An 11,779-nucleotide genomic window follows, 5' to 3' on the forward strand; every position below is an offset into this window, starting at 1 on the left:
TGATGGAAATGTTCGTGGGAAGTTAAGTTATTCTCTTATTGTTCGCTTCCGTCGTGGCTTAGGATTTTATTCTGAAATTCACTAGGACGCATGTATACGGCTGGTTGCATTCACACGCTAATCGCCCCTTCACGCTCGAGCGCCACACGATCGGCTAAGGCCCTGTATCCACTAAAACGGAAGATAGAAGAATTTCAACTAAAGCTATTGATCATATGGTTATATCGATTTCTGACAGATTATTTAAAAAAAGTATCTTTCGTTTAATTTTCGTAAAGGAGGTAGGACATGCACCAATCTTAGTAGACTTTCTCTTATTGATCTTTTGTACCTGTTAATTAATGTTTAATTGACCCTTCAACCCTAACTTACCCAAGCTGTTTTCCAGTAGAATATATGATGAGTAGGTAGTAATTATCCAGACGTCTTCAACACAAGCTCCACCGCCCAAAGTAAAAAAATCTCATATAATTGTTGTAACGTCAAAAAATATAGTATTTTTCTGTCAGTGACAATAAACACTTAATAAATTAAATGGGACTAATTTCTCCAGATTTTCCAAATTCCAGTCAAGTTTTTCTGCCATCATACACAAGTTATTGCTGGTATTGCGGACCTATGAAAAAAGTGAAGAAGCTTTCTGGTCAACCAGCAGTCCAATGATCGAATTTACAGACACCAATTCAAGGCTGGGTTTTATGGGTCAAAATAGAACAATTGTAATATTTAATATATGCCTATGGGTTCGAGTTACTCTGAGTTATTATATTATGAGAAATTAGACAGTTCTTCTAAATATGTTGGAAATTTAGCGTTCATAAATGTAAGCGACTATGGAGCAGTTATGTTTATAAATCTGTCAGGAGAAAATAGTAGGTTTGGTGTATGATTTGAATTGACAAAATATGGTCTATGCGGATATTTTTTCATGACATCATTTTCTTCGTCCGTATGTGTTGCAAATTAAACTAACATTGAGTCGAACTGTTCAAGTTACGAAGACCGGTAGTAACCGTTCTCTTAATTTATACGCCACTTCATTCTGATAGTTCTGGGACATTTACATTTTGTCCAAATAGTCGCCTAATAAAGTTCCGGATTCCAGTAATGTTGAAAAGTTTGTCAGACGAAAGACAAAAGGAATCATTGCCTTTATATAAGGCTGGCGACTCGTCCCGATTTTACATAGCTACGATTTGGTTTATATAGATTATTCCGTCGGTTCGTAATTCAGGAAACATTAACGATATGCGGATTGAAAAAAAATAATGTTTTTTTTTGTTTTTTTTTTTCTATCCAATATAAATTTCAATGAAATTGCTCAGTTGCTGACTTTGAACCGGTGTTAGTTTCACGTTTACAACGTTTGTAAATTTCAAATGATATAGAGATTTATATGTATATACTTATATTTATATTAATTTTTATTAAATAAAAACATATTATAGACAAAAAAAATGATATTTGATTATAAACTCAATAAATTATATAAAATACTACTTAATTTAATTAAAGCTAAAATAAAGATTTGGTGATAATTTTATTAAGTCAACGTCAACTTTGGAGCACAATATAGGTTAAATCTAACGATGCGTGTTCACGAGAGAAGTTTTATAAATCAGTAAAATGAACCGTATGTACACTCATATTAACCGTCATATACGAATAAGGCCGATGCATGAGAATAATGTTAAAATTATTGACAAATAAGACGTATTACTCCATAAAAAACTTTGTACGTACACGGTATAAAAGCGGGAGATAGCTTTCGTTGATTTTGATTCTAAATAATAGAAAAATAATTGTATTTTATTAATAAACCTATTCGAACCACTAGAGCCGAGATGGCCCAGTGGTTAGAACGCATGCATCTTAACCGATAATTTCGGGTTCAAACTTAGACAGGCACCACTGAATTTTCATGTGCTTAATTTGTGTTTAAAATTCATCTCTTGCTCGGCGGTGAAGGAAAACATCGTGAGGAAACCTGCATGTGTCTAATTTCAACGAAATTCTGCCACATGTGTATTCCACCAAACCTTCTCCTCAAAGGGAGAGGAGGCCTTAGCCCAACAGTGGGAAATTTACAGGATGCTAATGTAAAAAAAAATGCAATGAACCACAAGGGGACAAAGAGACGCGATATCATTGGTCGAGACTTGAGTAATCTATGACATCATGTATTTGCGAAAAAACGCCGTTTTAAACGTCATAGAATTCGTTATCGGAAATTTGGAGGTAGAAATAAAGTGGATATAAGTAGTTAAGTAGGATAATATTGTATTATAATTAGCTATTAGCAAATTGCATGAAATACGTAAATCTAAGGTTACTTGTAATATACGATTGTAATATCTACTGGTCTTGAAAATGACTACCCAAAATTGCTTGTAAGAAAACAGAAGAGATCGGTTTTATTTCATAATTACAACTTACATCCCAATTATGTTACAGGTCCCCAAAGTAAATAGCGGACTTTATACAAAAAATAATAAAAATAATTAAAAAAAGTAGTGTTTGTATTTAAAGGAACTGACTTCTAACGCACGGTTCGTACGTAAGTCCGGTGTTATTAAAATTTACAAAAATAATATTTACAGTCGTGACTGTTATTACAAATCAGGCATCGTATCTTTGGAATTGTATTAATATTACTAGATATGTCGTCACTGCTCCAAGTACCTGAAATAACAAATATTATAAATATAAAAAATTGCGAGAACAATTTAAATATTAACAACAATCTGAGACAAATTAAGAAGGTATATAATTGACATTATATAACCTGATAAAGTGCATAACGAAACTATAATCACCGTAATTTGGAAATAAAATTATTTCTCGATTTAAATAACGTGATAATATTTATCTCAATTACAATCGTGTAAATAAAGTCATGAATTTTTCATATCGATTTGTATTTTAATTCATCGCATGCGACGTGACAATGTGCCCAGGGAATTGCCCAAATATGAACCAGAAACATTGATTTGGATCAACGTTTCTTATCCAAACAGCCACTAGATATTTCTGACATGCATATTTTTGACAGTTATACCCTTTCATAATTAATTAAATAATTAATATAAATATTGTACAACATCACATACATTACTCTGATCCCAATGTAAGTAGCTAAAGCACTTGTGTTATGGAAATCAGAAGTAACGACGGTACCACAAACACCCAGACCCAAGACACAGAGAAAACTAATGAACTTTTTCTACATCGACTCTGCCGGGAATCGTACCCAAGTATACCGGTGTGTATGTACACCGGTATACTCGACCACGGAGTTTATAAACAGTTATAATAATAATAAATACATTGGTTACACAATTTCGATTAATTGCTTGGTACTGCCAAGCAGCAATACTTAGTATTAGTGTGTTTGAAGTTTGGGTTTGAAGTCTGAGTGAGGCAGTAACCACAGGCACATAACAAGGGACATAACATCTTAGCTCCAAGATTAAATCGATTGAATGGCTATTATTTCTTACAGCGCCAATGTCTATTTATGTTGGTGACCACTTACCATCAGTTGGCTTATTTGCCTCTCCACTTTATGATAAAAAATAAGCTTATATAAGATTTCAATATAAGTATGCCTGTAATTTAAGATTATTAATAGTCGTTATCAAAATAAACCTTACAGATGCCACAAGGGGTCTATCAAGTGTGCACATTCCCATAGGACTGTAGCTGACTGATTGCAGCATCAGTTGACGCGAGAAGAGCTCCAGCCGTGACGGCAGCATGCCGGTAGACGGCGTTGATGTCATGAGGCGGCAAACCAGCTCCTCAGTCCTCTTACCCTGGTGCATGTAAAATGTTAAATTAAAAAATGAAAACGTCCTTAGGGCGAACCTAGCGATCTTGGCCAGGATATTAGAACATAACATTAACAGCCAGTAAATTTCCCACTGCTGGTCTAAGGCCTCCACTCCCTTTGAGGAGAAGGCTTGGAGCATATTCCACCACGCTGCTCAAATGCGAATTGGTGGATACACATGTGGTGTGGTAGCTTCACTGAACATAGTTTGTTAAATGACGATTCAAAAGTGCTTGTAAAAGCCTACTTGAAAAAAGTTTATTTTGATTTTATTCGATTTGTGGCAGAATTTCATTGAAATTAGACACATGCAGGTTTTCTCACGATGTGCTTGCCTGGGTTTGAACCTGCAATTATCGATTAAGATGCACGCGTTTTAGCCCTGTGGCTAGAACTAGAAGAAAAGTGGCCATCTCGGCTTAGATATAAGGACAAAACTATTAAATTATAATATTGTCATCGATCATTAGCAAGTCTGTGTAATATTTAAGATCGCTAGACATCTTGAAGATAGTGAGAATCATATTGAAAGATTCCGTAATATAGATAAATACAGGTCAAGCTAAAAACAATTTCGATTAGAAGTGAGTGCTTTTTTTAGAGAAACAGTATACAGAACGAATCTTCAATTTAGTTCAGGGTAGCTATCACTTCCAACAGTTTTAGAACTTGTCACCTAGTATATCGGGTTTAAGGTTGCCAAAAATAACCAGTAAATATGATACATGTCTATCATCGTTGTGACGGGACACTGCTGTGCAGAAAATATAATCTTATGAATTCCACAGTTCTCTTTGTATAAGATATTTCTGTTTGTTAGTAGTGATAAATGAAGTAAATGAACAGACTTATGTCACACTCATCCAAAGACATTACACGCATACAGAAGAAGAAGCACTCACACATACATATATATAAACCCCAACGCACACTCAATGTTTGAATTAACGTAAATTAGTTATAGTTTAGATATTTTTTATAATACTTACCTTCTTTGTTTTTTTTTAAATTCTTAATATTATTCAAAAATTTAAAAAGTAATGTATATAAATTCATTATCAAAAATTTTGGAAGATTTCTGACGCATGGTTCATACTAGATCGAAAATCATAAAAGTATTATTAAGGGTTGTAAAAATAAGGTTTACAAAAAGCTACTATTATTGTTATCAGTATGTGTCCAAATAACGACATTCTGTTATAGTTTATCTTTCTCCAGCATTGTTCTTCTACCTTCTCTTCCCCTTCTAAAATTTCAGTCAGCCGTTATCTCCAAACTCACTGTTTTAGAAGTACCAACTTCCACAGAATCTATCTTTTATTTGTCCTCTTCTACGTCTCCACATCGATATACTTATTCAACTTTATCAGAGAGTATTTAATGTTGTCGAATTGGTACGAAATACTTACCTCAGTGATAGTATAATGACAAGGCTCCACAACAACGAACATCCGGATTATATGCGTGGCACACCACAAGAACTGCAGCACCAAGAAATGTATCCGATGTGTCGAGACAACTGTATTTACAAAAATCAATAATTAATTTATCTACACTAAACTTTTTTTGCAATTTTATTTATTTTCATTTTTACATACTTATATAGTTATTAAAAATAAAACAATAAATGTATTCTTAATCTTAACTAAATATTTTAGCAAGTAATTTCCTCCAGCTTTTTAAAATTTATTTTAAGCTATCACCTGTATATAATATTTGATTTAATCTCAAAAACGACATCTAGCGGATTTTTTCTCAACTTGCACTTCCTCAAACTGCCTCATAGGACGTGGAGTCGTGTCAGCTATTTCAAACCCTTCCTAAGCAATAGATGGAGCGTTGAAGCTTGAACATTAGCTCTTTTATTCTTTAAACGAAACGTACAGAGTATTAAAGTACGGTGGTAGACTAAATAATTTATATGTAAGAGAAACTTATACAGATGAATCTGCATCAACTAAATGGGTTAAAATAACTAAAATAGCACGCGACAGAATAACATTTACCGACACTATCATTTGGAAGACGCTACGTAAGATACCTATAATATCAGGGGATTTTATTGTTATATTTTTATCCTATGAAATATTGAATGGTTATCGATCATAAGTGTGTAACACAAAATTAAAGTTCATCAGACCTGTACCACCGAGGATAAATGTCGAAATGTGAGTATAATAAAATGAAATAGGATCCCGGGTATACTCGGGTATCAGATAAAAGTGTAAGTATCTATGTCAGCTTAAATCGGGATGTCAGTCAATAGTGGAATTTTACTCGTGGATAAAGGAAATACTGGACAACTCCAACGCTAGACAAAGGCGCCTCTCATCGTAAGGACATGGCTTAGTGCTTATTCCACATCGGTGCTCAAATGTGAGTTGGTTGGTTACTCATGTATTAGAATCATTCAACGACATAAATTTATAAACACATGAAAATTCTGATGTGCTTTTCCAGATTTGTTTTCGCAATCTACGTTTATGAGCAACGTCTTCTAACTCTTGGACAATTATTAAATAAAATCAAAACATAAATAAATATAATCTTGCTCACTAATTTCCATAATAAGGAAGTACGGTGTCACGATTAAGTGCAAAAGTGTAGATATGAGGATCACTATGAGCGGTAGGCCGTAGCTGTTGTCGATGCGGTGCACGACGTTGCAAAGTGCCCCGTGGAGGCAGGCTAGACGTCTGATCGCTTCACAAGGTGGTACCACCAGCTTTGGCTCTTTGCTTACTAGAAAAATTATATTTTTATGAATAGTACTACTTCACTGTATTAATAAATGTATACAAAGATGAAATGAGAAAAAACATTTTTAACTTATTTATGTTGTAAAATGTATTATTTTATTTATTATATTCGTGAGTCATCCAGGGTAACTACAGGCACGAAAATTACAACATCTTAGCAAGATCTCAAGTTGGTGGCACATCAATTTGGTATCATTAATAATTATATCTCTATTTTATCTGATTAATCTATCACTAACCAGTATTTCGTATTATAACAGCATGTTCCTTCCCAGGCATCGTGTCCACTAGCAAACTGACATTGTTGGCGCAGCGACGCGACTCCGCGGCTACTCGTATAGCGAAGATGTTCAGCGGCGTTGGATCTTTAATCTTTTCAACTGAAATATTATAAAGGAGTTTCAAGTTGGTAATAAAATATAGCAGGCACACAAAAATTACAAATTAAAGAAAGACCAAAGGCACGGCCTACATGTCTGTGGAAATACAAATTTAACAGTAAAAAAATTGGGAGGGGTGATTAAATACGTATATCTAAGTACGTATTTTATGTACTCTACCCGAGTTAGTACTCATTGATTTATCAAGATAACTTACCATAACAATATGTATTCCTTAATTAATAATAACTTTATCAAAAAAAACAAATAGTACTTCAAAAAAATTAAATTCGATTCCATAAAAACTTAGTTCCCAAAATTGGTAGGGCATTGGTAATGTGAGAAATAATTTATATTTCTTACAGAACCAATATCTATGGGCAGTGGTGACCACTTACCATTAAACGAATCATTTGCCAGTCCACCTAAAAAAAATCCATATTTATTCTATGCGCCATCTAACGTTATGGACCAGCATGTCGTATAAGCTTTTAACTGATCCAGTCTACTCTCGAGGCAGAGGTCTTAACAGCGGTAGAATATTTAAGTTGTTACTCTTACCCGGTACTGATATATGTCTTGCAGTTAATGACAGCGCATCGTTAACGGCTTGAAAACGCGCACGCACGGACAGAGCGGTGAAAGCGAACTGCAATTCCAGTATCATCACGACGTACCACAGGAGATAAAAACCAATGTAGTTTGTGACAACGTCCCCTGGAATATAAGAAAATAAGTTATTTTCAAGGGACATGTTATTTGATACATATGGTGACTCTTTGGTCTAGTTACTAGTTTGTTATCAGATCTCAAGTTCGCTAATCAGGTCTTAATCGTATTAGCGAGTTAGTAAGGCAACACTATCGTGTTTCGTCGTGTAAAGCTGGCGGCCTCATCTCTCTCCATTCGTGTCGGATTGCCATTCCATCGGATTATTAGGGAAAAAAGATAGAGATTCTTTGTTTGCCCATACTTGGAGAAATAATTCAGGAGTGTTTTAGGGTCTTATTTTTCGCTTTTGTTCCAAATTGTGATCCAAATTGTGTGAAGATTATAAATGCGAAAGTAACTCAGTCTGACTGTCTGTCTATAACGCATTCACGGCTAAACCACTGGACCGATTTTGATGAATATTGGTGTGCAACAAGCTTTAACCCCATTGATCCTTCCAAGAGGATTTTTATACCCAAAACTTACGACGCGCCTCTAACAAACTAGTCATGTATAGATTTATAATAATATATTATACATAATATTATATATTTTTTTAATGATAAAATGTTACATTATATAATTTAACTTATAACTTCTTACATATCCAAGGGAAAAACGTACCCTTAAAAAAATTTAATCGGTAACTTACACTGTCTATCCACTTTCTTTGCTTGCAATGCGTAAAAGCAGAAGTCATCCGCAATCAACACAGAGAAGAATATGAGGATGGCCAGTAGAATGGCGCATAGTTTGCGTTCCGTTACGAGCGAGTAGTGGGCACCGATACTGTTGTCTACCTAATTGGAAATAAATTCCTTTTAATCATGTTCTCCTGGTCGTTTTTTTGAAATATTTATATGGACTGGCAAATAGACCACCTGATGGTAAGTGGTTACCACTGCGCATAGACATTTGCGCTGTAAGAAATTATAGCCAGGCCTTATATCGTTAATGTGCCATCAACCTTGGGAGTTAAGATGGTCTGTCTCTTGTGCCTGTAGTTATAGTACCTACTACACTACTGAACTACAAAACAACGGTAAGTATTGCTGTTTTGCGGTAAAATATGTTATTAATAGGTGGTATCCACGCAGATGTGTATACACAAAGATCTACCACCAAGTAAGTATTTGCTTTCTTTGCTAATTATAATTATTATATTGTGTCTGGTCTCACCTTTTCCCCGATTTTAACAAAAGGCTGCCTTTTAAAACTTTGAACTGTAATTTCGAAGCGTTAACTATTACTGCTTTAATTTTTGCTTTAAACATCTTATCAGACAGTTTATATCTCTAATAACATATTTTACTTACTTCGTTGTGTCGTCGCCTAGATCGATTCGAAAGTTTGTCTTTAAATTTATGACTAACGTTTGAAAATTGTCTAGGTACTTACAGAAGCGACGCTCTCCATAAATTTGAGCATATTTCTCATTCTCTTCGGCGCTCCGTACACTCCTGCGCCGGCTGTTATGACCACGACGAGCACGTCACAAGTGGAGACGAATTGTGACATTCTTGATGACATCCGAACAGACAGCTCCACGCCTACATTTATCTCGGCAACCAGTCCAAATACTGTACATATCACTAGAAGAAATAATATTCGAATTACGATTATTCCAAACAACAATATTACAGAAAAATGTGGTCTAACGGCATCTTTTGAATAATAAAATATAGTCAGCCAAACGCCAATGTTAATATTATACGCACACTTCAGCACAGCAATAGATTTTATAATATCTCACTCGTGAAATGAGCCTTGACCTTGACCCTTTTTTGAGATTCTATAAATGATACAATTATTACAGGTAAAGTCGCATATGTATGAGTATTTGAAGCGACAGCGATATTGCTACGCAATCATTATATACGTATATGTGAGTTTGATCTTTCAGAGTAGCACCTCCTTCACTTTGATTATCACCACAAGTTATGTTTAAAATTATAAACTAGACGATTTGAAGATTATTAAATAGTTTCGTATACTTAATTTTATCGAAAATCCCAAGTGTTTCTTACCCAGAATTGTAACTAAGATATAACTGTAAATGCACATAGCGTTCGATAATCCAACAGAAAATCCATTACTTCTTGACTCGAACCGTAGCGGTGCGAGACCGAAGAAACTTGATATCTACAAAAAAAAGGATAATTTTTTTTTTTTTATCTTTAGAATCCAAAACCTGACTGATTTTTGCCAGGAGATATTCTTACGAGGCCAACTTCGTAGGACATATAGAGCACAGGGTTGTGCGCAAACATAAGTGTACTCCATTCTCTCATAATCCTATGGGACCTCAAAATTGACAGGACTGTAAACATTTCAGAACCAGCAACTTTACGAGGTTTACGAGGTAAGGTAATGTAAACACTACTCGTAGCTCCTAGGCTCTTGGGTAAACTGTGACTTGCATTTAGTTATAAGGATCTCCCATATTTGGCAAATTATTGGAATAATATTTATTACAGAGCCACTATCATAAGTATTGGTGATCATTTACAATGCGGTGATATTTTTTTTGGTTGTTATCATGTAACTTTTCGTCTTTCTTCTGCTTATAATAGTGAAGGGTTTAATGAGTACTAGATCTATATTTATTTGAATATTATTAAGTAATTTAAGCTTAAAATTCTACTTGAATAGGGAATTATAAGGTTTATATTTTGATCTCCAAAAATTATGGGTATTATCCAAAAAGTACTTCATATTAGTAGAATTAAACAAAGCAAATATCAGCTTTAATTTGAAGTGACCATGTATTGATAGTAATCAACGTAAATCACAATAAGAAATAAGTGTAGAGTGATGTTTTAGGTCTAAATCAATATTTATTGAAGCTGATAAAATATTATCATTTGCACGCGAACTTCGACTTGTTATTGTTAGGTGTCAATGTGTTATTGATTAAAACATAGCTTACATTTTATATACACCTTTTGCTTAAATTATTACATAAAAGCTTGGAAAATGGGCTGATATATTTCAGATGGAACTTTTGGAACCATTTTTATAGTCTTTATAGAAAAAACTAATTTTTTGTATGCCATACTTATTCAGACCTAGATTTTGCAATCAAAGCTTTGACAATCATTATATATTATAGGGACTTAGCCACGACATTAAACTGCAACACAAATCAATACTTGCTTTTTACTTATATTAGTACGTGCTCAATCAAAATCAAAATATACTTTATTCAAGTAGGCTTTTGCTAGCACTTTTGAATCGTCATTTAACAAACTATTTAAAGTAAAGTTACCACCGGTTCGGAATGTAGATTCTACCGAGAAGAATCGGCTACAAACTCAGTTGTTACTCTTTTTTTCGTTACTCCATTCGGAAAGTACGAAGTTTTTTGAAGTAATTAATGATTAATAGAGTGATGATAGCGAAAGATGATAACGACCTTACATAATAAAAAGATCTATATTGTCAATGAACTACAATATTACTCTTAATATAAAAGCGTGTGCCCCTCCTACGACGCAGTGCATAACCCTGCCTTCTATTCCCAAGTCTGAATCAGTTGGAACTGCAGCGGCATCGCCATCACCTTTATCTGATTCTGCACCTGAAGACAAATGAAAATATTTAAATAATTAGAATATATGAAAATATATAGTTTTTACATTCAAAATCGATACGATTAGGACGTACGTACAGATAAATGGGAACTGACGAGAATTCTATAATACCTAGCGCGAATTTATTTGATTATGTCTTCCTGGCTGATTTCAGTTACGGCAGTTCATCTCAAGAGAGGACTATACACTGGACACATTATTATAGTGCACAAGTAAGCGCGCAAACACAGGTGCACTAAAAAGTTTAGAGACTCCCATCACGCTCAAAAACCGATGTGATAATAAATACGACGATAATCGAATAAGACGGATCTGCGGTCTTACACTTGGCCACTATATTTATACGTTTAGTATTAAAAGACAATAAATAGTATTCTATTTATTAAATAAAGTTAAGTTGATATGAATATTAAAGAAATCAAAAGTTTGAAAGTATCACACAGGTTATGAAGAAAAAACTACGTACCAATATAATAAAATTAACTTAAATTAACATGATATATG

The 11,779-nt window shown here is 34.1% G+C and overlaps 1 protein-coding gene across 1 annotated transcript; it reads right to left on the minus strand.

The window, feature by feature from the left end:
• Window positions 1–2,474: 2,474 nt before the first annotated feature.
• LOC125071823 (gustatory receptor for sugar taste 43a-like) lies at window positions 2,475–11,222 on the minus strand. The gene is made up of 10 exons (XM_047682217.1): window positions 11,144–11,222; window positions 9,710–9,824; window positions 9,081–9,274; window positions 8,335–8,482; window positions 7,533–7,688; window positions 6,831–6,971; window positions 6,389–6,574; window positions 5,242–5,351; window positions 3,654–3,815; window positions 2,475–2,682 (listed from the first exon to the last, which is right to left on the minus strand). The coding sequence occupies exons 1-10, from the start codon at window positions 11,183–11,185 to the stop codon at window positions 2,620–2,622; spliced, it is 1,317 nt and encodes a 438-aa protein (XP_047538173.1). The 5' UTR covers window positions 11,186–11,222; the 3' UTR covers window positions 2,475–2,619.
• Window positions 11,223–11,779: the final 557 nt, after the last annotated feature.

The sequence above is a fragment of the Vanessa atalanta genome, chromosome 20 (genome assembly GCF_905147765.1).
Source record: "Vanessa atalanta chromosome 20, ilVanAtal1.2, whole genome shotgun sequence".
In the NCBI taxonomy this organism is placed as follows: Eukaryota; Metazoa; Arthropoda; class Insecta; order Lepidoptera; family Nymphalidae; genus Vanessa; species Vanessa atalanta.

Excerpts from the sequence above, each read along its gene's own strand:
- LOC125071823 (XM_047682217.1), bottom strand. The coding sequence starts at position 11,185 with ATGCACTGCGTCGTAGGAGGGGCACACGCTTTTATATTAAGA. Across the intron at positions 6,972-7,532 it reads AAGACATATATCAGTACCGG|TTGAAAAGATTAAAGATCCA; the intron begins GTAAGAGTAACA and ends ATAATATTTCAG. Across the intron at positions 5,352-6,388 it reads CTTCCTTATTATGGAAATTA|TTGTCTCGACACATCGGATA; the intron begins GTGAGCAAGATT and ends TTGTAAATACAG.